At 45.4% G+C, this 23,877-nt stretch overlaps 1 protein-coding gene across 1 annotated transcript in view; it reads left to right on the top strand.

The window, feature by feature from the left end:
• Nucleotides 1–123: 123 nt before the first annotated feature.
• The window catches only part of Cfap57 (cilia and flagella associated protein 57), a 69,096-nt gene continuing 45,342 nt past the window's right edge, over nt 124–23,877 (top strand). Inside the window, exons 1-9 of the mRNA XM_051188634.1 lie at nt 124–219; nt 497–674; nt 8,422–8,738; nt 10,273–10,556; nt 12,554–12,761; nt 16,964–17,116; nt 20,662–20,801; nt 21,510–21,675; nt 22,215–22,328. Of these exons, the coding sequence (XP_051044591.1) occupies nt 518–674; nt 8,422–8,738; nt 10,273–10,556; nt 12,554–12,761; nt 16,964–17,116; nt 20,662–20,801; nt 21,510–21,675; nt 22,215–22,328 (1,539 nt within the window). The 5' untranslated portion in view covers nt 124–219; nt 497–517. The remainder of the gene's footprint in view (nt 220–496; nt 675–8,421; nt 8,739–10,272; nt 10,557–12,553; nt 12,762–16,963; nt 17,117–20,661; nt 20,802–21,509; nt 21,676–22,214; nt 22,329–23,877) is intronic.

The following is a 23,877-nucleotide window of genomic DNA, read 5'->3' as shown; positions in this document are numbered from 1 at the left end:
CGTGCTGTGATGATGCACCCGCGCCAGCAACTTCTCCACAAGCCTCTGGCTTTTCGACCCGGCTTCCGCTTCCGGGCGCAGAGCCGCACTTCCGGTTTCTCGTTGCTATAGAAACTGCTCTGGCGTTTGGGCGTGCTCGGGTTGCTCCGGATCTTTAGGAGAAGTACCTGCGGGTCCTTGCGTGGTCTGGTAACCCAGAGTCTTCACGTGAAGCAAGAGGTGAGAGGTTCCTCTGAAGTCCTCTGAAGAGCCTGGGGTCGTTGAGAGCACAAGAGAGAAAGGCAAAACGCGGAAGGGCAGGGGGAAGGAGGGGGACAAGAAGAGGAGTCTGGGGGCGGGGCGACGAGCGAGGAGTCTGGGGGCGGGGCGATGGAGGGGTGAGTTGTGGTCAGGGGGGGCGGGCCAAAAGCCGATCCAGGCCTGGGGCGGGGTTGTGGGCGGGGCGGGAGATGCGAGTCGTTTCTCCATTCTCACCACCTTGCTGCTTCCTCTTCAGCAGAACTTTTTGACAGGTACCATGTCTACCGTGGTAGCTCAGGCGCTGCATGTTTTTGGTTTTCGGGCCCACGTGGCCAACAATATCTTCTTCTTCGATGAACAGATCATTATATTTCCTTCAGGAAATCACTGTGTGAAGTACAATCTGGATCAGAAATGGCAAAAATTCATCCCAGGTAAAAAGAAAGAAAGAAAAAACCCTTCCCATCCTGTCACATATATGAAAGGTTGTACTACACAGAACCGTACAATCTCAACGATAAGGAAGGTCTTTTTGACAACTGGGATATATATGTAGTTTTATAAATGTAGACAAAATAAATGTCAATTTGCACGGTTTAATTATAGACTAACCCGACACATGTAGTCAAATGACATGCAAGTTAACAGTAATTTTAAATAATTTTAAAAAGTAGAAGAGTTACTTGAAGCAGTGTTTTTCTTGTATTCTCCTGTAGTGAGTTTGTGCTCGCCAGCACCTTTTTTTTTTTTTTTTTTTTTTTTTTTTTTTTTTTTTTGACTCTTAACAGTTTCAAGAATCCCTGTATGGTGGAGATACTGAAAATGTTATCCTACTAAGTCACAAATAATCTTCCTTAGAGCCTGACTCCTGTTTTTGTTTACATTGGTCCAATGATATTCATGACGTTTCCCCACTTGTTTTACTCCTTCATATGCAGATATGAAAGACCACAGTACATACATGTAGTCATTACTGAGTTATTATTGTTAGTATTCAGGCATCTGTACTGGCCTGTCCTTGGGGCTCTGACAGGGTATGCCCTCAGCTGCAGCCACTAAGAGCACCACCTGTAAGCATTCACTACACTACCTTTTAAAAGGGCCCTGCCCACCTCCCATCCTCCTCTCTTTCTCTCCCTCTCTCTGTCTGCACCCCTCCCCTCTCTTTCTTCTCTCCCACTGCTCCTGTCCCTGGAGGCATGTCTCCCCCTCCCCTTTCCCTTTTTTTATGATCCCTTTCCCTAATTTAAAAAAGCAAAACAAAACAAAAATCCCTTCACTTGAACTCTGTCCCATGGCATCTTTCTCTCGGGTGCTGCTTTTTTAAGTTACAACAACTATTACACAAAGACCTGTGCACCCAGGTACCCAGGATCAACCAGTTCCAGGGTTTCTCATTTTCCTCTCAACCCACCCCACATCCTGGCCAGCCTATCTTGGGTCATGCATATGCCACATTGGGTCTTACATTTACCACACATATATATAACATTATACAACGTATATTTTGTTTTCACTATTTTCCTATCTTACACAAATGGAATCATAGTCTGTGTGTTCTGTTGCTACTGTCTTCTGTTCAGCTTCATGTTTCTGTGAGTCATGTATCTTGAAACATGGAACTGAGTCCATTTTGTTGCAGTATAACATTCCAGTCTGGGATTAAACACACACACACACACACACACACACACACACACACACACACATTGCCATTCTAGATTTGAGGAGCATGTGAGAAATAGCAGTTATTTGCTATTAGAAACCACAACCATTAACCATCCTTGCATTCACACATGTCTGCGAAGATTTTCCAGGACACATGGCAAGAACTACAATTACTGATAAATGTGATCATATTGGTTTATATTCCTACTAGAAATTCATAAGGGTCCCTACTGCCCCCATCCTCCCCAACTCTTGCTATTGTTCAACTTCCTTGTGTGTGTGTGTGTGTGTGTGTGTGTAAGAGAGATAGATTCTAGTGATCAAAAAGGGGATCTTGTTTTATCTTGCATGTCTGTATGTTAAATGGCTTTTATCAATTTTTCTCTTATTTTGTGAGTTTTGTTTTGAAGGCTAGCTTTCTTGAGTTATGAACACACTTCATAGCTTCTGCATGCTAATCATTTGTCAGATACACGTGTTAGAAATAATTCTGTTCTGCAGCCTGTGCTTTTTTCCTCCTTGTGGTACCCTGGAATGGAGAAATTTTCTTAGGGTTTTTTTGGATGGGTTGTTTTTTTTTTTTGAGACAGGGTTTCTCTGTGGTTTTGGAGGCTTTCCTGGAACTAGCTCTTGTAGACCAGGCTAGCCTTGAACTCAGAGATCTGCGTGCCTCTGCCTCCCGAGTGCTGGGATTAAAGGTGTGTGCCAATACCACCAGGCAATTCTCAGTTTTTATATGTGTGTTTGTTTGGTTTGCTTGTTGTTTTTGTTTTGTTTTATGAGACGGGGTTTCTCTGTGTAACAGGCCTGGCTGTGTTGGAACTCACTATGTAGACCAGGAGGCCTCAAACTCAAAGAAATCTACCTGCCTCTGCCTCCTGAGTGCTGTGATTAAAGGTGTGTGCCCCACCATCTGGCACTAATTCTTAGTTTTAATGAAGTAAAAGTTATTGAACACCCAGCAGTGGTGGTGCACTCTGGAGGTTGCTTGAGAAATGAAAATGCTCCTAGTTATCTTTCTGGTCATAAGATATTCTATTAATATTTCTTTATTTTTTTAAAAAAAAAAAGGTTATTTGCTATGAACAAATGTCAATATCCTCTATCAGTTAAATGAGTTATTTTTCCCAGCTTTCTATGCTTTTGCCCTCAGTAAACAGATAATGGATTTCCTAGCATATATTTTCTGGATTTAATATAGATCTTTGTATATGACTTACTAACATTAAACCAACCATCTTTTTATACAGACAATATTTCTATATATTTTCCTCTCAGTTTTACCAGACTCTGACACTGTTACTTGTTATAATCCATATAGTCTAGCTGTGATCTTTTTCCATCTACATTTAGTGGTGAGACATAGTGTTCAATTCTCCAAGTTTGTGTTTGTTTGAGAATTTTTTTCATCTTCATTTAAGAAGATAGTTTGACAGGATATAAAATTTGGGGGATACAGATTTTATTCCATTGTCTTTTGGCCTCTGCTTTATTATAGTAGTTAAGGAATTAGCAACTGGGATCTTATTTCTGTGGGTACACAGTCTTTTCCCTGGATGTTGGTAATGTCTTCTTTGTCTATGTGTGAATGCATGTGCATCCCACTTCCTGTATTGTGCTTTCATTTCTCAACCACCTAAGGGTTCTCTGGGATCTCAAGCATCTTGCAATGATTCTAGAGAACTTTAACAATCGTCTCTTCAGATGTCCTATCTTTTTCCATTCTTTTACTTCCTTTGGGAACTTTAGACCATTTCAACTGAATCCTCATATTTTTGTTTTGTTTTTTTAAAACTCTTACCTGGAATTTCTATTTCCTAGTCTCTTTCTATCACCAATGAACTTTCTGATAATTTTTCATTGATTTTGTTTTCCGCTATATCTAACCTACTGCTTAGTGTCTCCAGACATGGATGGATGGATGGATGGATGGATGGATGGATGGATGGATGGATGGATGGATGGAGTTTTCTTCATGTATATAGATATTTTGCCTATTTGTGTCTCTGTACTACATGTGTGCAGTGCCTATGGAGGACAGAAAAGAGTGTCAGGCCCTGTGGAACTGGAGTTATAGATGATTGTGAGCCACCATGTGGGTGCTGGGAATCAACTCCAGGTCCCCTGGAAAAGCAGCAAGTACACTTAACCACTGAGCCATTTTCTGCCCTGTATCCAGAGATATTAATTTCAGTTATTCTGTTCATATTCGCACATCCTGCCTTGACCATTTCTCTTCTTGGGGCTTCATCTTGTATCACCAAGAGCCTCACCTCCTCCATGTGTGAGAATCCTCCCAGACACAAGGTTCAAGGTCTTGCCCACATATCCTGTAAGCAGCCACCATTTGAACATCCTTTAAGCCCAGGAGAAGGACAGAGACAGAGGACAAGACTGGTAATGGTGCTGCCAGTAAACCAGGCATGGCATTCCATGGACCTGGGCATCTGAGACATAATCTGGAAAGGGCAATTCGGAGTTTCAGGTGTCCTGAATTCCTCCTCCCAGTAAGGATACAGCCAGGGGAGGACCACCCTAAAATACTGGGCCAGAGAAGGTTCCAATGTGGCCAAATCTCAGACACCTTACAGGTGAAATAAAAAGTAAAAGGGTTGATGCACTTGAAAGATGTGAGTTTGATCTGACTTTCCATTTCATGAGCTCAGTGTCCTCATCTGTGAAAGGAAGCTGACGTCTAGCTTGCTGTGGTCACTAAGTAATAATGAGACTCAGACATAATCATTTGTTCATTCAATAGAAATTCACTAGGCACTTCCTAACACACACACACACACACACACACACACACACACACACACACACACCTGTCTTCATAATGCCTCTGTTACCCACGGGGGCCTGGAAAGCGAAGAACTTGGAGGGGATGTCAGATGCCAGATGGTGGACAGGATGCTAGAGATGGTTTACTGAGTAAGTGACCTTTGGTGATGAGTGGTGGTAGTCAAGGAGGTAGCCACCCTAACATAGAAGAGGGAGGGTAAAACGGATGGTACCCTAGAAGGTTGATGAGTGTGTTGGAGGAATCTCAAAGAGGCCAGTGCAGCTGGGGTAGAGGGAACAGGGAAGCAGGGAGCAAGAGGCAAGACAACAGTGGCAGACGCAACAATGCAACTGATGCTCCTACAAGTTCACACTAGCTATTCTACGGGGACATGGGGTGACACTTAAGGAAGAGCTGGGACAGTAGGGCTCTCTGCTATCCTTGCTCTTCCTCAAGTGCCCATGGATGGTGAGACCAGTCCAGGGTCTCTTTTGGAGTAGGCATGACTGATTTCCTCCTAACCAGACACAGAAGCACAGTTGCTATACTTGAACAGCCATAGGCAGAAAAGGCTAAGAGAGGAGACACATCTACTTGAGACACATAAAAGCAACTAAATGGGAGGTATAGGGGCAGTTTGGGCTCCCAGGTTTCCATTAGCTCTGGACCCTCCACCATTTAGGGCTGAGGAGCTGAGGAAGAACTAGCAGACGAGTGACCAAGAAGATTGGGGGCAGGGGTGTACTCTTGTGGGAGAGATGGAGCAAGGTCAAGGATAACTGAATTAACTGGACTGAGAGCAATGTGAAAGTTCTGACAACCAAGAAGTCTGGTCATGGGCCATGTGGAAGTATTGCCATCAGTGACTGTTTACAACAATGGTCCCTGAGGATTGTGTTGCCTAGTGATGCTGTGGACATCTTGCTTCAGGAAACTCAGTTAAGAACACGGTTCTCAACATGCCTGTTCTTGCCCAAGGCATGGCCAAACCAAGAACCTGCCAGTATTCAGTCCCCAGTAAGTGAACAAATGAATGGATGTGCAAGAAAGCCATGGTCCCTGCCCTCTGCAAGCTCTGTGCTGTAACACAGGCTCGTATCAGTGCGGGGCAAACACTTCTCACAAGGCAGCCTGGCAGAAAGCACAGGAGTGATCAAGTTCCCCTTGCATCCTCCACGAGCATGTCCCCAGCTTTAACATCTCACTAATCCATTGCCCTCCCATCCTTGCTTCAGCCCCAACCTCTGCCCTCAGCTTCAGAATCTTATCCAACTTCTACACCCTTTTACCCCTAAATTTTCACACTATGGAAGTTCACAGTATACATCCAAAATTCATTTTTTTATTATTTCCCCTTTCCTCATGTTCTCTCCCTACTGGAAATTCAAACTCATATTAAAGACATTATTACCAAAGTAATGAAGCCCAGGCATAAATATTCCAGAAGCCCAATAAATATGTATATAAATATGTAACTATAATATGTAAGTGGTATTAAGAATCAGTGCTAGGCTAGCCAGTTATGCCTTTGAGAAATGAAAAGCCATTTAGAGTCTTTCATTTTTTTTTTGTAACGTGTGTGTGTGTGTGTGTGTGTGTGTGTGCGTGCGCGCGTGCGTGCGTGCTTGCTTGCTTGCTTGCAGAGGCTGGAAGAGTACATCAGATTCCCTGGAGCTGAGGATACAGGCAGGTTGAGCCTCCCAACTGAGGCATGGGGAATCGAACCTAGCTCCTCTGGAAGAGCAGGACATGTACTCAACCTCAGAGCCATCTCTCCAGATCCTAGAATCCCACTAATTATCCTTTCTTAAGTTACTTAAATGTAACTCAATCAAAATGTTAAAACTAGAAACAAATACACATAATTGAAGTTCAGTGATTCAGAGGGGCCATTTTAAGAAAAAGTCAACAGAGTCTAATTTGTTTAGCCTGTGCTCCACCCCTAGTGTCCCACTTCTCCACAGAGCCCAGGAACCTCAATGTCATTCATGCCTTCCCCCAAGTCAATCACTGAATTCTGCTGATTCTCACTGAATTCTGCTGATTCTGTCTATTAACATTTCCCTAGTCACCCATGTCTACGTGTCTACTACCCCTGCCGCCTTCATAGAGCATATTACTCCCATCACCCCTAGCATTATGCATCCCTGCTGACCAGTTCCCCTGCCTCAGGGCTGGCTTCCACACAGCAGCCAGGGAGATCTTCCCACAATGCACATCTGACTCTTCACAAAGGTTCCCAGTGGCCCCTGCTGCCTCCCATCTGCAGGCTAAACCTTGTGCCAGTAACCCAGAGCCTTGATCTTCTTTAACACCACCATCACTCCAGCCTTCCTGCAGAAGTCCTGTGTGCTGGGAAGGTAGATGTGCTTGCTGCAGGACAACATGGCTTGCTGGAAAGTAGCAGCATGGAGCCCATTACAGAGGAACTCCCATACAATCTTCTAGTGCACCTTCCCCTGACTCACTCAACCTCCCTGTCTGGGACCCTCATCCACAGATGACTCATCCCTGTGCACAGTGCCCTGGCCCACACCACTTTGGGGCCTATGAAAAGATTGTACTTTGTATTAATATGAGAAGAAGATGAATACAGCAATAATGATTATATGAGAGTAAATCCAGCCTGGATTATATTCCTGTCTTTGTTAATGTAACCATCATATATATGAACACACACACACGTGTGTGTGTATAACATATATTCAATTCTATTACATTTATTTGTGTGTGTGTGTGTGTGTGTGTGTGTGTGTGTATTCATGCTTGTATGCCATGGTATACATGTGAAGGTCAAAAGACAACTTACAGGAATTTGTTCCTTCCTTCTACCATGTGGATTCTGGGCATCAAACTTTGATCACTGGTCTTGGCAGCAAGCACTCTTACCAACTAAGCCACACTGCTAGCCCTGTTTTTATTTTTTAATTTTTATTTATAATTATGTTTATGTGTATGCACATAACTGCATGTGTGTGTTGGGGGGGGGGGCTGTGGAAGCCAGAGGCTTTGGATCCCTCTGGAGCTGGAGCCACTTGATGTGAGTGCTGGGAACCTAACTCAGGTCCTGTGGAAAAGTCACCAGCCCTATTTTTATCTTTTTTTTTTTTTTTTTTTTTTTTTTTGGACCGGGTTTCTCTGTATTGTTGTGGAGACTGTCTTGGAACTAGCTCTTGTAGACCAGGCTGGTCTTCAACTCACAGAGATCCACCTGCCTCTGCCTCCCGTGTGCTGGGATTAAAGGTGTGCACCACCAACACCTGGCTATTTTTATCATTTTTAATGAAGGAAGAGACCCATAAAAGCAAAGCGCCCAGAGCCCACATACCAGGTCTGCTATGGCCCTGCCCTACCTTCTGCATGAGGTGCTCACACTTCTCTTCTCACACAGCTGTCATCTCACGCTTGTTACTGCATGGCTGCAAGATGCTGGCTGGGTTTCCAGCTGTCATCTCTAAATTCCAGGAAAAGGGAAGGTCACATGCATGTGTCTGAGCCTATCAAGGAATCACACAGCTTCATCATAGACTTCCACATCTGCCTAGATGCAGGAAAGATTTCCCAGAATTCTAGGTCACCTGCATACAGTTGAACCAAATGGTGGCCAAGGACTTTGGTCTTTGCGCATCCACACAGCTTTCTCCCCTGTTGGTGGTGTCCCTTGCTACACCTGGTTGGACCTTGATAGAGCATTGTCTGCCCTCAGTCCTCCCTTCTACCTCCTTTTGCAGGCTCAGACAAGAGTCACGGCATGCTGGCCTTGTCCATCAGTCCCAATCGGCGATACCTCGCCATCTCGGAGACTGTTCTGGAAAGACCTACCATCACTATCTATGAGCTGTCATCCATCCCTTGCCGGAAGCGCAAAGTCCTGAATAATTTTGACTTCCCGGTTCAAAAGTTTGTCAGCATGGCTTTTTCTCCAGACTCCAAATACCTGCTGACACAGACATCGCCTCCAGAGTCAAACCTCGTCTACTGGCTATGGGAAAAGCAGAAAGTCATGGCCATTGTTAGATCTGATGTTCAGAACAACCCCATCTACCAGGTACCCCTGGCATGACACGTGCCTTGCCCGTTGTAAAGCAGTAAGTGCCAACTTTATGCCACAGTGCTCATTTCTCCAGTGCATTTGAATGTTCACATGAGGAACATGCGGTCATTATCCCATCTTAGAGAGGAGGGGCCCAAGGCTCTACAAATCCAAGTATCTCATCCAAGACTGCAGAAGGGGTGAGAGGCAGAACCAGCTATTTCCCAACTCTGCCTTCTGCCTTCTTTCCTACAGCCCAGAACTACTGTCCAGCATTGGTTAGACCCAGCGGTGCTGTCTAAAACTTACTCTCCTTGGTTCCGGCCCCTTTTCAGTAGAATGGCGTATGATTTTGTTTAAGAGGGGTGTTATTTTTGTTTTAAAAACAGGTTATAATTACATAGCCATGAATTTATAATCTTCCTGGCCTCTACCTCCCAAGTGCTGGGATTAGAGGTGGATACCACTATGCCCAGCAAAAAGGTAGATGTATAAGAAATTGCTGATGAAGCTACAGTTGTATGGAAAATAGAATTTCCTATTGTGGTCTCACAACAGAATGAAGACCCATTAAGAAACTGGTTGCTTAGGCTTGCTTAGGCAAGGAGTCCCCGGTTTTTTATCGCTGTCCAGCATCTTATACTCATTTTCACAAGTTCAAGAAGTTTGTACTGTCCATGTTCTCAGATGCAAGCTCATCAGAGCCTTAAGTGTGCATCTCTCAAAAGGTTGATGTATGAGTCAGGGCACCACCAGCAAAACACCCACGTCCCTTGTTCATACAGAGAAGATAAGAGTGTCAATGGTCAAATCACAAAGACAGGGAGAGTGAAAAGCTGTTCCATCCAGGCCATAGTGTCCCATTAATGACCCCTTCTCAGAGCAGAGGGCACCCCCCCTTTGCAGTAGACCCAGTGAGCATCTACACAGTGTCCCTATGCACCTCGCCCTAAAGACACAGAGACTCAGCAGCAGTGTACCCAAGTTGCTCTCTGTCTAGTGAGCACAGTAGGTTAACTGCTGTTAGTGTGTGATTGGATAATGAGAATCATCAGGTAGAAGACCACATCATCCCCTCAATGTGTGCTGTCGTCCCCCTGGGCAGGCCTCCATGCACCAGCTCAACCCCATGACTGCTTCCAACTGAACTTCATTCCCTCATGCTGGCTCAGAGTATAACACTGCGTGTACAAGGAGACATGCTGCTGCATGCCTGTAATCACACCTCAGGAAGTTGACTGCAGCAGGAGGAGTATCCGTTTAAGACCAACCTGGGCTACATAATGAATTCAAGGCCAGCCTGGGCTACAAAAATAAAAAAAAAATTGCTTATTCTACTTAAAAAAAAAATTGTTGACTGATAGTCCATCCAGTTGATGAAGATGTGTATATTTATCAAATATAATATAAAATTCCATGATTTTGTGATATGTACAAGATGGGAACTGCCTAACGTGAGTATTAACTGGTAAAGTGGGGAATAATTGCATTAAGAGTCATCTTACCTTTTCTTTTCTTTTCTTTTCTTTTATCTCCTGACATTTTGCAGATCAGCATCAATCCCCAGGATAATACTCAAGTTTGTATCACTGGAAACGGGATATTTAAGCTTCTCCGTTTTGCTGAAGGAACCCTAAAGCAAACCAATTTCCAAAGGGGAGAATCCCCAAACTACCTAGCCCATGCCTGGGTGTCTGACGACAGGGTCATCGTTGGCACTGACACTGGCAAACTCTTTCTCTTTGAATCTGGAGATCCACGCTGGGAGACAAACATCATGGTCAAGGAGCCCACTAGCTCCAGGAGCCTGGAGGTCATCCATGAGTCAGAGAGGTAACAGTGTCCTCTGCTGGACTAGTGACCACCTCATGCACTTCTTCCAAAGCCATTCCTTGAAGCTGGAGAGATGACTCAGCAATTAAGAGCACACAGGTTTGGTTCCCAGCACCCACATGGCAGCTCACAACCATTCCAGGGCATCTGGTGCCCTCTTCTGGCTCATACATACAAGCCAGACACCCACAGACATAAAATAAAAATAAATCTTGTTTTTAAGTCACCTTAAAAATCAACTACACCCATTTTGTCCTTCTGTTTTAGTGTCCTTCTGTTTTAGCATCCATGTGTATTCAAGTAAAATCTGACCATTATGACCATGACCTACATACAGATCTTTTTATTTCTATGCCTAATCTCATTTTATACACAGTTCAGTATGACAAGTCTTCAAAACTGTAGATTACATCTCACAAACTGCAGGTTTTATCTCAAAAGCTGCCTAATTTACCAAATTCATGAAATGAATGCTCTCAGAGCTCCTGCGGTGTGCAAGGTGCCTTGGCGGGTACTGGGAACACAGGCCCTCAGTGTTCCCAGTGGGGTGGGAGGTGGCTATGAGCAAGGGTGGGCAAGGAAGAGGACTCAGTAGATGTGACAGAAGGCTGTGTGGTAAGGGGTACCGGGAAGGGGTGTTGCCTTTCATTTGCACTGTCACAGCAATGGTCACATCTCACACACAACCAAAAGTGCTGTGGGATGTGTTAGACACTGCTGACAAGCCCATGTGAGCCCTGGCCCTCACAGCGCATGCCATCACCATGCCAGCTTTACAGACCAGGGACGGAGGCCTAAGATCTCAGCACTGCTCTATGGCAGAACAAGAATTCTATTTCCCTTCTCTCTGGGCCTAGAGCCCAAGCCCCCCACCACCTGGCACCCTGTGGGCTCTTCCTCCTCAGTAACTTCTGGTCCCCCTTTCTCACAACCCCCCCCCCCGTGCCAGATGGCTTATTGTGTGGCTTGTAAAGGGCTTCCTAAGGAATTATTGACAGACTTGTTTCCCCCTTTACTAGTTACTACTTACATCAGGTAGCTCAGATTATCCCTTAGGTGCCAGCAAATCTTAGAATTTTGTAATGACATTTGATGGAGACACGTGTCTACATCTGCTGTATGCACAAACATTTTGGTGGGTCCAGGACTCCCAACACAAAGGCCCCTTAGCTCAGCCCAGGCAAGCTGCCTCTCTCCCCTCCTGAAAAGGAACATCAGCTCTCATCTCTGGGTCCCTTGCTTGACCAATGCATTTTCTTACTGTGGGCTCAGGCAGTCCAGTTCTCTCTATCTCCTCCCTACCCTGTCACAGGGCCACATGCTCCGTTCGTGTTTGCCCTGGAGGGCCTGACTAGAGAGCACTTGGCCTCTGCTTACCCAAGGCAGGTGCACTCCTTAGTTCCTGCCCTCAGAAATACTTCACTGCATGTAACCTAGCTGTCCCTTAACAGTCCTTAGCACATGAAACTTCTGGGGGGGGGCAAGGACTGTGCTGATCTCATTTACCATTGTTTCATAGAGCCCTTATAACTCTAAATTAACATTTATTAGCAGGTATAAATATTTATTGTATGAATGGGTGAAAAGAGAGACCTGGGTTCAAATCTGGGCTCTGCCAGGCAGTTGCATGATCTTACTATATTCAGTCCCCTGAACCACTTATTTCTAAACAAAAGTTAAGAATCGCCATCCACTGTCTAGCAGGCACTCTCACTGTGCTGCAGCCTATGGGAAAGATCAGTGGGTGCATCGCTCACAGCCAATGACACCCCCCTATCCCCTCTCTCAGAAGACAGAGACTCCTTATGGGCCTATGTACTGAAACTTGCTGTGTAGGCCAGGCTGGCCTCAGACTCATAGAGATCCACCTGCCTCTGCTTCCCATGTCTTGAAATTAAATTTGTGTGCCACTGTCTACCACCCCCACCCCACCCCAAGAGCTTAATGCTTCTCCTTAGGATTGTCTCCTAAAACATTGTGTTCTCTTCCTTTTCCAGCCTGATCGAATTTCCACCACCCAGCAGCCCGGTCCCCTCCTTTGAACAGATTGTGACAACCACTTACCCCCACCACATGGCCATGCCACAAGTGTTTGCCATCGCGGCCTATTCAAAGGGATTCGCCTGCTCCGCTGGGCCTGGGAGAGTGCTGCTGTTTGAGAAGGTGGAAGAGAAGGACTTTTACCGAGAGAGCAGGGAAATCCGGGTAAGGAGAAAGCAAATGGGGAGGGGTCCTTGGGGACATTGGTGTGCAGCAGCTCTGACAGGGCATTCCCCCAGGAAGGACTAGAAAGACACAGAGACAGAGAGCCCTGTCCTGAGAAACTTAGGAGCTGCTAAACTGGTTTGGGATTTAGAAGTAGCAAGATCAGGATTTGAGTCAAATTAATTCAGACAGACTTCCTCCCTTAACCCTGTTATTCCATAACCCTTCCATTATTATATCCATGATACTAAGACACTGCCCAGCTCACACATTTGTGGAATAAATGATACAGAAATGACCTGGGCCAGCAAGTTGTTCTTCGATGGCAGAGTCCTGAGGGGAGGGGGGAACCAGGAGATGAGAAAATAAAGAGGACAAGAAAGTTAGGACCAGGGGGTCTTGTGCTGGTGGCTTACGCAGCCAGTTTATTAAGAAGTACAGCATCTTATACACAGCTCGCAAGGGGAAAGTGAGAGTCAACAGCAAACTATCGTCCAGTGGAATGAAGTCAGCAGGAAGCCAGTCAAGCAATGTTGTACAAAGGAAACACAGGATATGTCAAGTGCATTGAAGATCAAGCACTTAACAGCCTTGGGACTGATAGCCACAGCCCTTGAGGTGGGTTCGGGGAGGTCAAGTTCTCAGGACCCAGAAAACTGCAGTTTCCAAGGTCTGGCCTTGGCCAGCATGTACCTGGCTTTAGACAAGCAACTAAGTTTTTCTCCATACATTTGGGTCCTAGGGAAAGTCTCACACTGCCCTGGCCCTCAGCACAGAAAGCTGTGGAGACAGGCACAGAGCAGCAGCTTGGGGAAGAGCCCAGGGACTCCTAGGTGTTTGATTCTATTCTTGAGGGGTCTTAGAAAATAAATGATTACTTAGTTATTTTCTGAAGTTTTGCTTTTGCTTTTGGTTTTTTTGAGACAGGGTTTCTCTGTGCAAGAGCCCTGTCCTGGAACTCACTCAGTAGACCAGGATGGCCTCAAACTCACAGAGATCCGCCTGCCTCTGCCCCCCAATTGCTAGGTTTAAAGGCATGTGCCATTGCTGCCCAGCTGAAAATGGATGACATTTGACAAGAGGATATAAACCAGAAACTCCAGGTGGAGACAACAGCTGAAGCAGAGACACCATGACAGCATAGGGAGGCAATGGTGTGTTTAGGGGCTCATGACACTGAAAGGAAAAGAGGGGCACTGTGGCCAGTGAACGGTAGCAAATGCTGGTCTGGAACACACTTCAGCAGCCCACAAGGATTCGGGGTAGAAAGTGTTATATTTAAGAAAAAATGATCTTCCCGTGATTCGTAGGGTCAGACATGAATCTGTCTGTGACTTACTGGCTGAGATGAGCGACCAAAGCTGCCAAAGCTGTGCTTCTCTGTTTAGAGCATGACATGACCCCACAAGAGATGGAGGGGGGTGAAGGATGAGACGACTGGAGGCTGTGTAGAGCCCTGTGTGCATGCTGGGAGGGTACTCAGGGTTCAGGGAATGGCAGTGGCCACACGGCTGTAGCCACGAATCAGTGGACAGCTTACTAGTGAGGCCTAAGGTCAGAGCCATGGGTAGCAGGGGCAAGGGGAAGAGAGGATGACTTTGTGAAGACTAATTCTGGGTAGAGGTGGAGTGTTCTCAATGATGTCCAGGCTTTGAAGTGGGAAGCCTGGGGAAGAGGCCAGAAATAGAGACCCCAGAGAAAGAACAAGGAGTGTGGGGAATGAGAAGGTACAGGCGGGTGCAGTGAGTTTACTCAGCCCATAAAGAAATGTAACAGGTATTTACAAAATGTTTACTGGGCCTGGAAAGCTCAGTGTTGGGGGCTGGCCACACAGAGGGAAAGTCAACACAGGAAGAGCCCGAGCACGGGACTCTACAAGCAGAGAAGCAGAAATGAACAGGGTGTCAGGTGAGAACAACATAGGGAAGAAAATACAGCCAGGGAGAGACCCAGAAGCTAGAGGGGCTCTGTTCCAGAACCATCCAGGTAATGTCTCTCTAAGGAAGGTGGTATTTGATCAAAACCAGAGCAAGGTAAAGCAGCTTGGAATGTGAGCTTGGACACTGGCAGGACAGGCAGTGTGCACACAGAGAAAGAATGCAGTGTGCACAGAGAGAATAAGAATGCAGTGTGCACACAGAGTAAGAATGCAGTGTGCACAGAGAGAAAGAATGCAGTGTGCACACAGAGAAAGAATGCAGTGTGCACACAGAGAAAGAATGCAGTGTGCAAGAGAGAAAGAATGCATGTGCACACAGAGTAAGAATGCAGAGTGCACACAGAGAAAGAATGCAGTGTGCATACAGAGAAAGAATGCAGTGTGCACACAAAGAATGCAGTGTGCACACAGAGAAAGAATGCATGTGCACACAGAGAAAGAATGCAGTGTGCACACAGAGTAAGAATGCATGTGCACACAGAGAAAGAATGCAGTGTGCACACAGAGTAAGAATGCAGTGTGCACACAAGAGTAAGAATGCATGTGCACACAGAGAAAGAATGCAGTGTGCACACAGAGAAAGAATGCATGTGCACACAGAGAAAGAATGCATGTGCACACAGAGTAGAATGCAGTGTGCACACAGAGAATAAGAATGCAGTGTGCACACAGAGAATAAGAATGCAGTGTGCACACAGAGAAAGAATGCATGTGCACACAGAGTAGAATGCAGTGTGCACACAGAGAAAGAATGCAGTGTGCACACAGAGAAAGAATGCAGTGTGCACACAGAGTAAGAATGCAGTGTGCACACAAGAGTAAGAATGCATGTGCACACAGAGAAAGAATGCAGTGTGCACACAGAGAAAGAATGCATGTGCACACAGAGAAAGAATGCATGTGCACACAGAGTAGAATGCAGTGTGCACACAGAGAATAAGAATGCAGTGTGCACACAGAGAATAAGAATGCAGTGTGCACACAGAGAAAGAATGCATGTGCACACAGAGTAGAATGCAGTGTGCACACAGAGAAAGAATGCAGTGTGCACACAGAGAAAGAATGCAGTGTGCACACAGAGAATAAGAATGCAGTGTGCACAGAGAGAATAAGAATGCATGTGCACACAGAGAAAGAATGCAGTGTGCACACAAGAGTAAGAATGCCTAGCATGTCCTGACATACTACCTATTCCCTACTACCTAATCCCTAGCACCTTGCTCCTACTGTATTAAATATCTAGCATTACAATTAGAGACACTACCACTGTTTTCACTTAAACTCCCATGTTAGGATAGAATCACTAAAAATATAGAAAAAATAGGAGGCTTGAGAGAGGACTCAGTAGACTAAGTTCTTGGTATTTGAGAATAAGGACCTGAGTTCACATTCCCTGCACCCATACAAAAGCTGGGTAGGTACAGTAGTATGCACCCATAACTAGGTGGAGGCTTCAGTGTTCAGCAGACCCCTCCCCCATTTCCCTGAGCTTTTGTCAGGTAATGACACAGAGTCTAAGACCGTGGTTCTCATCCTTCCTAATGGTGCAATTCTTCAATACAGTGCCTCATGTTGTGGTGAACCACAACCATAAAATTATTTCATTGCTATTTCATAGCCGTAATTTTGCTACTGTTGTGAATCATAATGTAAATATCTGATATACGATTCCAAGGGGGTCATAGTCCATAGGTTGAGAACCACTGCTCTAAGAAACTAAGACCTGAGCAGGCTGGCCAATCAGCACATTTGGTCACTAACAGAAGCTCAACGGAGGGGCAAAGGAAACCTAATTTTATTGTTTCTTTGGGAACAACAGCTCCTCTCCAAGCCTCCTGGAGGCAGCAATGACCCCTTCTTCTACACCCTTTACCCACCCCATATGGTAGAAGGGCCACCTCAACCCTTCGATGCCCTGAAGTACACCCAGGTGTGCTGGACACCAAGCGAGCCTTCCACTGGGCGTCTAACAGGTGGGCAGCCGGGGTGGGTTTAAAGGAACGTGTGTATTGCAGGGATGCCTGGCCTACTCACCCCACATATGCAGTTCTCTTACTATTCAGGTGCTAGTGGCTGCAATTTAAAACTGGCCAAGGCAGAGACATGGCAGCCCTTCCTTCTCCAGAGCAGAGCAAGATCAGGGAGGTAGCTTGGTCAGGAGTCTGTGAGCTCAAAGTCCCCTGCAACCCTTGTAGCCAGAGACTCGCTGACACTGTGGGACTGTGACTGAGAAGGACTGATGGCTGCTATGTGTCTTGAGCAGATCCCTACGGACCCACAAAGCACTGACCCAAGTCAATCGGACAAACAGGACGTTCTGTGCCTGTGCTTCAGCCCATCAGAAGAAACCCTGATCGCCAGCACCAGCAAGAACCAACTCTACACCATCACCATGTCCCTGACAGAGATCAGCAAGGTGAGCTTCCTCCAAGTGCATCCCTCCCCTCCCAGGCCACACTGGGATGCCGTCAGGGGCTGCTCACCATATGGATAGAGTTTCGTGCACGCTGTTCATACCAGCAAACAGACAGGCTGAATGTGCAGAAGTACTCTGGTGTGGGGCATGGGAGGCAGCCCCGATGTTGCCCATCAAATTCAAATCCCACATGGCAGTTGCATTTTCAAGGAACTTAATCTACTACCATACTTGTGCACGGCTCAAAGATGGAGATATAAAAATCTTCGTGGTTGCTTTTTTGGCTTGCTTTGGAATTGCAAAGGAAACTATCATAAAAACACTACAGACATCATAACAAAAAGCACGGTGGAAGATGAAGCTCATGCTGTTTGCTGCACACTTCATCAGTAAAATATCAGTTCAGACCTGAGTCCCTTAGCAGCATGGAATCAAAGTATAAAAGAAAGAAAATAGGCCACCTATAACCTCAGTTGAGGACTGTAGGATATCCTTTTCAGTCACATTTTGGGAGATTTTTTTTTTTTTATTGCTGTTGTTGTTGTTGTTTTCTGAGACAGGGATTCATATAGCACTAGTAGTAAAGAATGGCCTTGGGTTTTTTACTTCCCTGCCTCTACCTCTATGGTGCAGGCATCACCTCTCCTGATCATACCACACTGGGGATCGAACCTGAGATTTCATGCATATGCTAGGCAAGCACTCTACCAACTGAGCTACACTCCAGTGCAGTGGTGGTTTATAGTAGCCTCACTATTTAGAGTGAACAACCAGTACTGTAGTTAATTATAGGATATATTCATTACCTCATAAAAAGAATAGCCCATACCCTTTAAGTGTCATTCCTCCACCTTCCCTCCCACCTCAATCCTAAGCAAGTGCTAATCTATTTTATAGATTATAGATTTGCTTATTCTGGATACTTTATATAAACAAAAATCATATAGTATGTGGACACAGCTGCAAAAGACTAACACTAGTTGAGACCAAATACTCAAACACATGAGCCTATGGGAACATTTCCCATTCAGATCATGAGATTTGACATGAGAAAATAAGGGGCTGGGGAGATGGCTCAATGGTTAAGAGCACTGGTTGCTCTTCCAGAGGACCTGGGTTCGATTCCCAGCACTCACATGGCAGCTCATAACTGCCTGTAACTCCAGTTTCAGGGGATCCAACATCTTCACACAGACATACATGCCTGCAAAACACCAATGTACTTGAAGTAAAAATAAATAAATTTTAAAAAAAGAAAAGAGAAAATAATATGAAGTAGATATCATGGAAATCCAGAAAGTAAACACATTTCAGGGCATAAGCAAACCATAGTAAATCTCAGCTAGAGGCTCCTGGCCATTGAGAGACCAGTACTAGCTTGCTGGGCTGGTTCCCTGTCATTCCACAGCTACTGGGCTAAGGGGGAGAAAAAAAATTGCTTCCCTTGTAGAAAAAAAAAAAGGTGGGTATGAGTGTGTTTAAAAGCTAATAAGAATTAGCTGGTAGAAACACTGTTACCAACAATACTGAGGGCAAAAGGAATAACAAAGACACAGCACCTCTGCCTCAGGACAATGAATGGGGTGTGTGTGTGTAAATTTATGAGTGGGAAAACACAAGAATGGATGGGTATTGTCATCCCAGCCTTTGTCTTGGCTTGGGGATAGACCTAGTGTGTGTTCACCTCATTCAGTTTTCCACCCATCACTTTCCTCTGTCATCTGAGGCAATGCCTCCTCCTGGACCACACACCTAACATTCATGGTTGTTACAATAACTCTTCCCGCCAGCCTGGACCCACAGCCATGTAAGCCCCAAATGAACACACAGACGCTATACTAATTATGAAACTGTTGGCCGATGGCTTGGGCTTCTTATTGGCTAGCTCTGTGTTAATTATTAACCCCCCTAACTACTAATCTAAGTATTTCTGCATTGTCTTCTCTTAACGGAGACCGCCTCATTCCTGCCCTCTCTTCCCGGTAATTACATAACAACTGCTCACTGCCTACACCTCTCAGAATTCTCCTCATCTCCTAGACTCGCCTATCTCACTGCCTTATTGGCCAACAGTGTTTTATCTTCAACCAATAAGATAAACATATAGAGAAGGACAACCCCATCACATGGTACTCATATAATAAGTGCAGCCTCTTTAGAGAGAAATTTGACATTGCTTAAAAACATCCATAGCATTTACCCAGAATTCCACATCCAGAAATGTATCTTAAGGAAGTAATGAGAGATACACAAAGATTTATATGTAACAACATTCAGTCAATTGTGTTAATCTCAAATTAATAAAAAATTAGAAGCCACATAAACATTTCCCACAGAATCAGAATGGTTAAAGCCTTGGAACACAAGAATTGTGTTGCCATTGAAATAATAAAAATTTAAAGGTTTATTTATTTATGTGTATGAGCATATTGCCTGTATGTTTATAAACCGTGTGTGTGTGTGTGTGTGTGTGTGTGTGTGTGTGTGTGTGTGTGTGGTACTATAGAAGACCAGAAGAGGGCAAGCACATGTGGGTGCTGGCACTCAAACCTCTGGGTCCTCTGGGAGAGCAGCCAGTGATCTTAACCACTAAGCCATCTCTCTAGCCTCTAAAATTAAGTATATGTGTGTGCTATTTTAGTAATTATCCAAAGATCTCAATAAATTTTGATTATATTCACACTCCATTTCTTTTCTCAACTTTCCCAGATCCATCCGCTACATCCCCTGACTGTCCTTTTGGTTGGTTGGTTTTTTTGAGACAGGGTTTCTCTGTGTAGCCCTAGCTGACCTGGAACTTACTTTGTAGACTAGGCTGGCTTCAAACTCACAGAGATCTGTCTGCCTGTGCCTCCCAAGTACTGGTATTAAAGGCCAGTCTGGTCTATAGAGCTATCCAGGACAGCCAGAGCTGTTACACAGAGAAACCCTGTCTTGAGAGAGAGAGAGAGAGAGAGAGAGAGAGAGAGAGAGAGAGAGAGAGAGAGAGGGAGACTATGTTGAAGCACACATCCTGGTCCCCTGGCTCTCACAAGCTTCCGTCTCCTTTTCTGTGATGTTCCCGGAGCCTTAGGTGTGAGGGTTGTGTTGTAGATGTATAGTTGGAGGGGGTCACACCATGGTCGGTTATTCTCTGCATTTTGACATTGTGGGCTTCTGTAATGTTCTCTATTGTTTGCAAACAAAGGTTTCTGTAATGCTCTCCTTTGTCTGAAAACAGAGAAGGTTCTTTGACAGCAGGTAAAAGCCTTAGGATCAATACTTAGAATATAGTTAGAGATTATACTGGTTTAGGGGGAAAAAACAACAACAAACAAACAAAAACAAATGGGCAGGAATAGGTTCTCCTTACAGGTTCTATGGCCTCGCCAATATTTTAAAATAATAGTGTCATAGGAAAACCACATGTAACATCAAAACAATTTGCCTTAGCATGATTTCTGTGTGCACAGGCTACCTGAGGTTCCCGGGTACGAATTCACACTGAAGGACACAGGCAGCCTGCTTCTCACCCTGCTGGGTCTCATTCTGTGTGGTTTCTCCAGGGAGAGGCTGCCCATTTCGAGTACCTGCTGTACCCGCTGCACTCAGCGTCCATCACTGGCCTTGCTACCTGCATCCGTAAACCCCTCATTGCCACCTGTTCTCTGGATCACTCCATCCGCATCTGGAATTACGAATCAAAGTAAGCAGGGAAAGGCTCCACTGCTGTCCTAGGCACAAAATGTCAATCAGTAGGCCTATTCATGCAGAGTGTTTTAATTAGAGAGGTTTACAATCCAACAACCTAAGAGCTTTCAACTGAAAAAGCCTTTTTCTAAAACCCAAATTAGTCAGAAGGCTGCCAGTCTTGCATGGGCTAGAAAAATCCCTCTCTGGCTTATCAAATGATTGCTATCCTAGACCCTAGCAACGCAGCGGTAAGCACTCTACAACAGCACACCTTCGTCCATTAATGCCTCTGTCCCTCCAGCCCTTCTGTCCCTGTCCTTTTCTCCAGTTCCTCTTGCTATAGGAATCTCTCTAGACTTTGGCTCCTCCTCACTGCCCCAGACACCCCCAGCCTCCTACCAATGATAGGCTCTCCAAACCCTGACTGCACCCAAACTCTTCCTTACTGTTGTGCACAAGGGGCTGCTGGGAGAAATTGCTTGTATATCCCTTGTAATTCTTGGACTCTCAGCTGGCCTTTGTGTTCGTCACTAGATGGTATTTTGACCAGTTTCCCTATTGGCTGTATTCCATGCCAAGCATTATCTTGAAGCAGCCATAATATCCAGAAAACAGTAATTGCAAGCAATGAAACAGCTCAGATACACAAAAACAAATAAAATGGGGGACTTGAGAGGGTTAGGGGTTCAGCTCGTAACTCAGCAGCTGGCCTTTCTCGCAGCACACTGGAGCTATTTAAGGAATACCAAGAAGAGGCCTACACCATCAGCCTTCACCCCTCTGGACACTTCATTGTGGTGGGGTTTGCTGACAAACTCCGCCTTATGAATCTGCTCATTGATGACATCCGCCCTTTCAAAGAATATTCTGTCAGAGGATGCAGAGAGGTAAAGACCTCGGGACCAAAATCTGTCTTACGGTGTTTGAGAGACTTAAAACAACTCTCTTCACCAGACTCGAGAGGCTCACAGTTCTGTTCGCGATTTTCCACACCCACCAAAATCAGTTTGCTGGACCTGAAGCTTTGTGACAGGGCTGGGCGACTTAATTAAGATTAGAGAAGAAAAGCAATCCCAAAATGAGCTCCCAGCTGGAGGGTAAAAGTAGAGATTGGGAGTGGGGGGTTGTCAACAGCGAGAGGCAGTTACAGCTCGCCTGCTTTCCCTCCGGGCAGCTTGAAGAAGCAAGACAGTGATGGTAAAAACATTGCCTCCCCAGCCTGAAACAATACTTCTGTAGACACCATGAGGCTCTGTGATAGGGGCAGTGTAATGACTAGTAGGCACGACAGCATCACAATATTGGCTGGATGCACTACAGGATTGCTCCTGGTGTCCAGAAACAGCCCTTTCCCACCTCCCCACCTCTACTCAGATGCTCCCCTCTTTCTTGCTCCCTCCCTTCCTCCCTCCCTTCCTCCCTGCAGTGTGCCTTTAGCAATGGAGGTCACCTCTTTGCTGCAGTTAATGGAAATGTGATCCACATTTTCACCACCACGAGCCTGGAGAACATCACCAACTTGAAAGGCCACACAGGGAAGGTAAGTCAGTGGCCAGTGACCCCGGGGAACCAGGGGCACTGAGACATGTACTGTGCTAGCCTAAGGGGATTCCTTTCCTGACAGAGCTCACAAAACACCTGCAAAGGCAAATTGCAAAGGTTCAATGAAAGATTTGGGCTGTGAGGTTTGCAAAGGCTTGGTCCTGGGGACAGTGAGTAGGGGTTACCCGGACAGAGCAATGGTAATAACCGTTGCATGTGAGAATACAAACCCCTCAGACAGATGGCAGGGAACGTCAGAGGCACTGAAGAGTTTATGGGGATGGGACATGGGGTATGAGGCGGACACACAGGTGAACTGAGGCTGGAGAGGTTTGCAGGGCCCCCATGCATAGAACCTTGTAGATCTTCCAATTTCATACTGTGCCTTCCGTGGTAGGCTTTTATCGAGTCTATTAACAACTAATGTGTATCTTTTAGAGGTGAAGACAGGATTAAGATGGAAAAGGACACTAGCTTAAGTAGGACTGGCCATTTTCACCAACAGGAGACATTGGTTCAGGAGATTAGCTACTTACAGAAAAAGCAGGAGAAGCAAATGTCAAAGATGGCAGGAGCCAGGTCTCCAAATTTAGAGACAGGGGAAAGCCTGGAATGAATTTGTGGTTCAACTGAAATTAGAGGCAGCGCTGTGAGTTTTTAATGCAGGAAGAGCTTGGCAGATCCAAAAGAGGGTTAGAAGCAGGCGTTCCATGCACCAAAAGGAGACTTACATCCCCACAGCAGAAGTGTAACGTTTAAGTCATTCTCAAGGCCAATATTACCCTAACCCAAAGATCGGACAGTGCAGTCCGAAAGAAGAAAAGACACTGCAGATCTATACCCTTTGTGAACACAGGCTGAGCAGTCTCAAGACAAGCACAACACTGAAACCTAGCAGCATACAGTTGTGACACATTGTGACCCAGCGGGGATTTTCCTAGGAATGCAAGGCTGGTTTGACGTAGAAAGCCCACCTATGTAATCCACTGTATTAACAGGCTAAATGAGGAAGACAACTTCAAAAATAAATGCTTTGACCTCAAATATTATTAGACTTAGCACCAGCGAAAGGTCACACATAGCCCCATTCAGTTCTACCCTTTGTTGTATTATATGTGTTTTATTTATTCTTGTTTAACGTTTTTATTGGGTGTGTGTGTATGTGTGTGTGTGAGAGAGAGAGAGAGAGAAAGAGAGAGAGATGAATGTGGAAACCTGAAGAGAGTCAATTCTCTCCCTGTGGGTCCCTGGGGTCAAACTCAGGCTGTCAGAGTTGACAGCAAGCAGGCTTACCCCCTAAGGCATCTGCCAGCCCTGTATTTTATTTTTAAAGTCAGTCTTGCCACCCTGTATCTTTTTTCATTTGTTTGTTTGATTTTTCGTGACAAGGTTTCTGTATGGCTTTGGAGCCTGTTCTGGTACTTGCTCTGTAGACCAAGCTGGCCTTGAACTCGCATAGATCTGCCTGCCTCTGCCTTCTGAGCGCTGGTATTAAAGGTGTGTGCCACCACATTTGGCTTATAATACAGTTTTGATTTAACTTCATT

Source organism: Phodopus roborovskii, unplaced genomic scaffold (genome assembly GCF_943737965.1).
Source record: "Phodopus roborovskii unplaced genomic scaffold, PHOROB, whole genome shotgun sequence".
Classification (NCBI taxonomy): Eukaryota; Metazoa; Chordata; class Mammalia; order Rodentia; family Cricetidae; genus Phodopus; species Phodopus roborovskii.
Note: the sequence above shows the minus strand (reverse complement) of the source record. Positions and strands in the feature narration are given on the sequence as shown.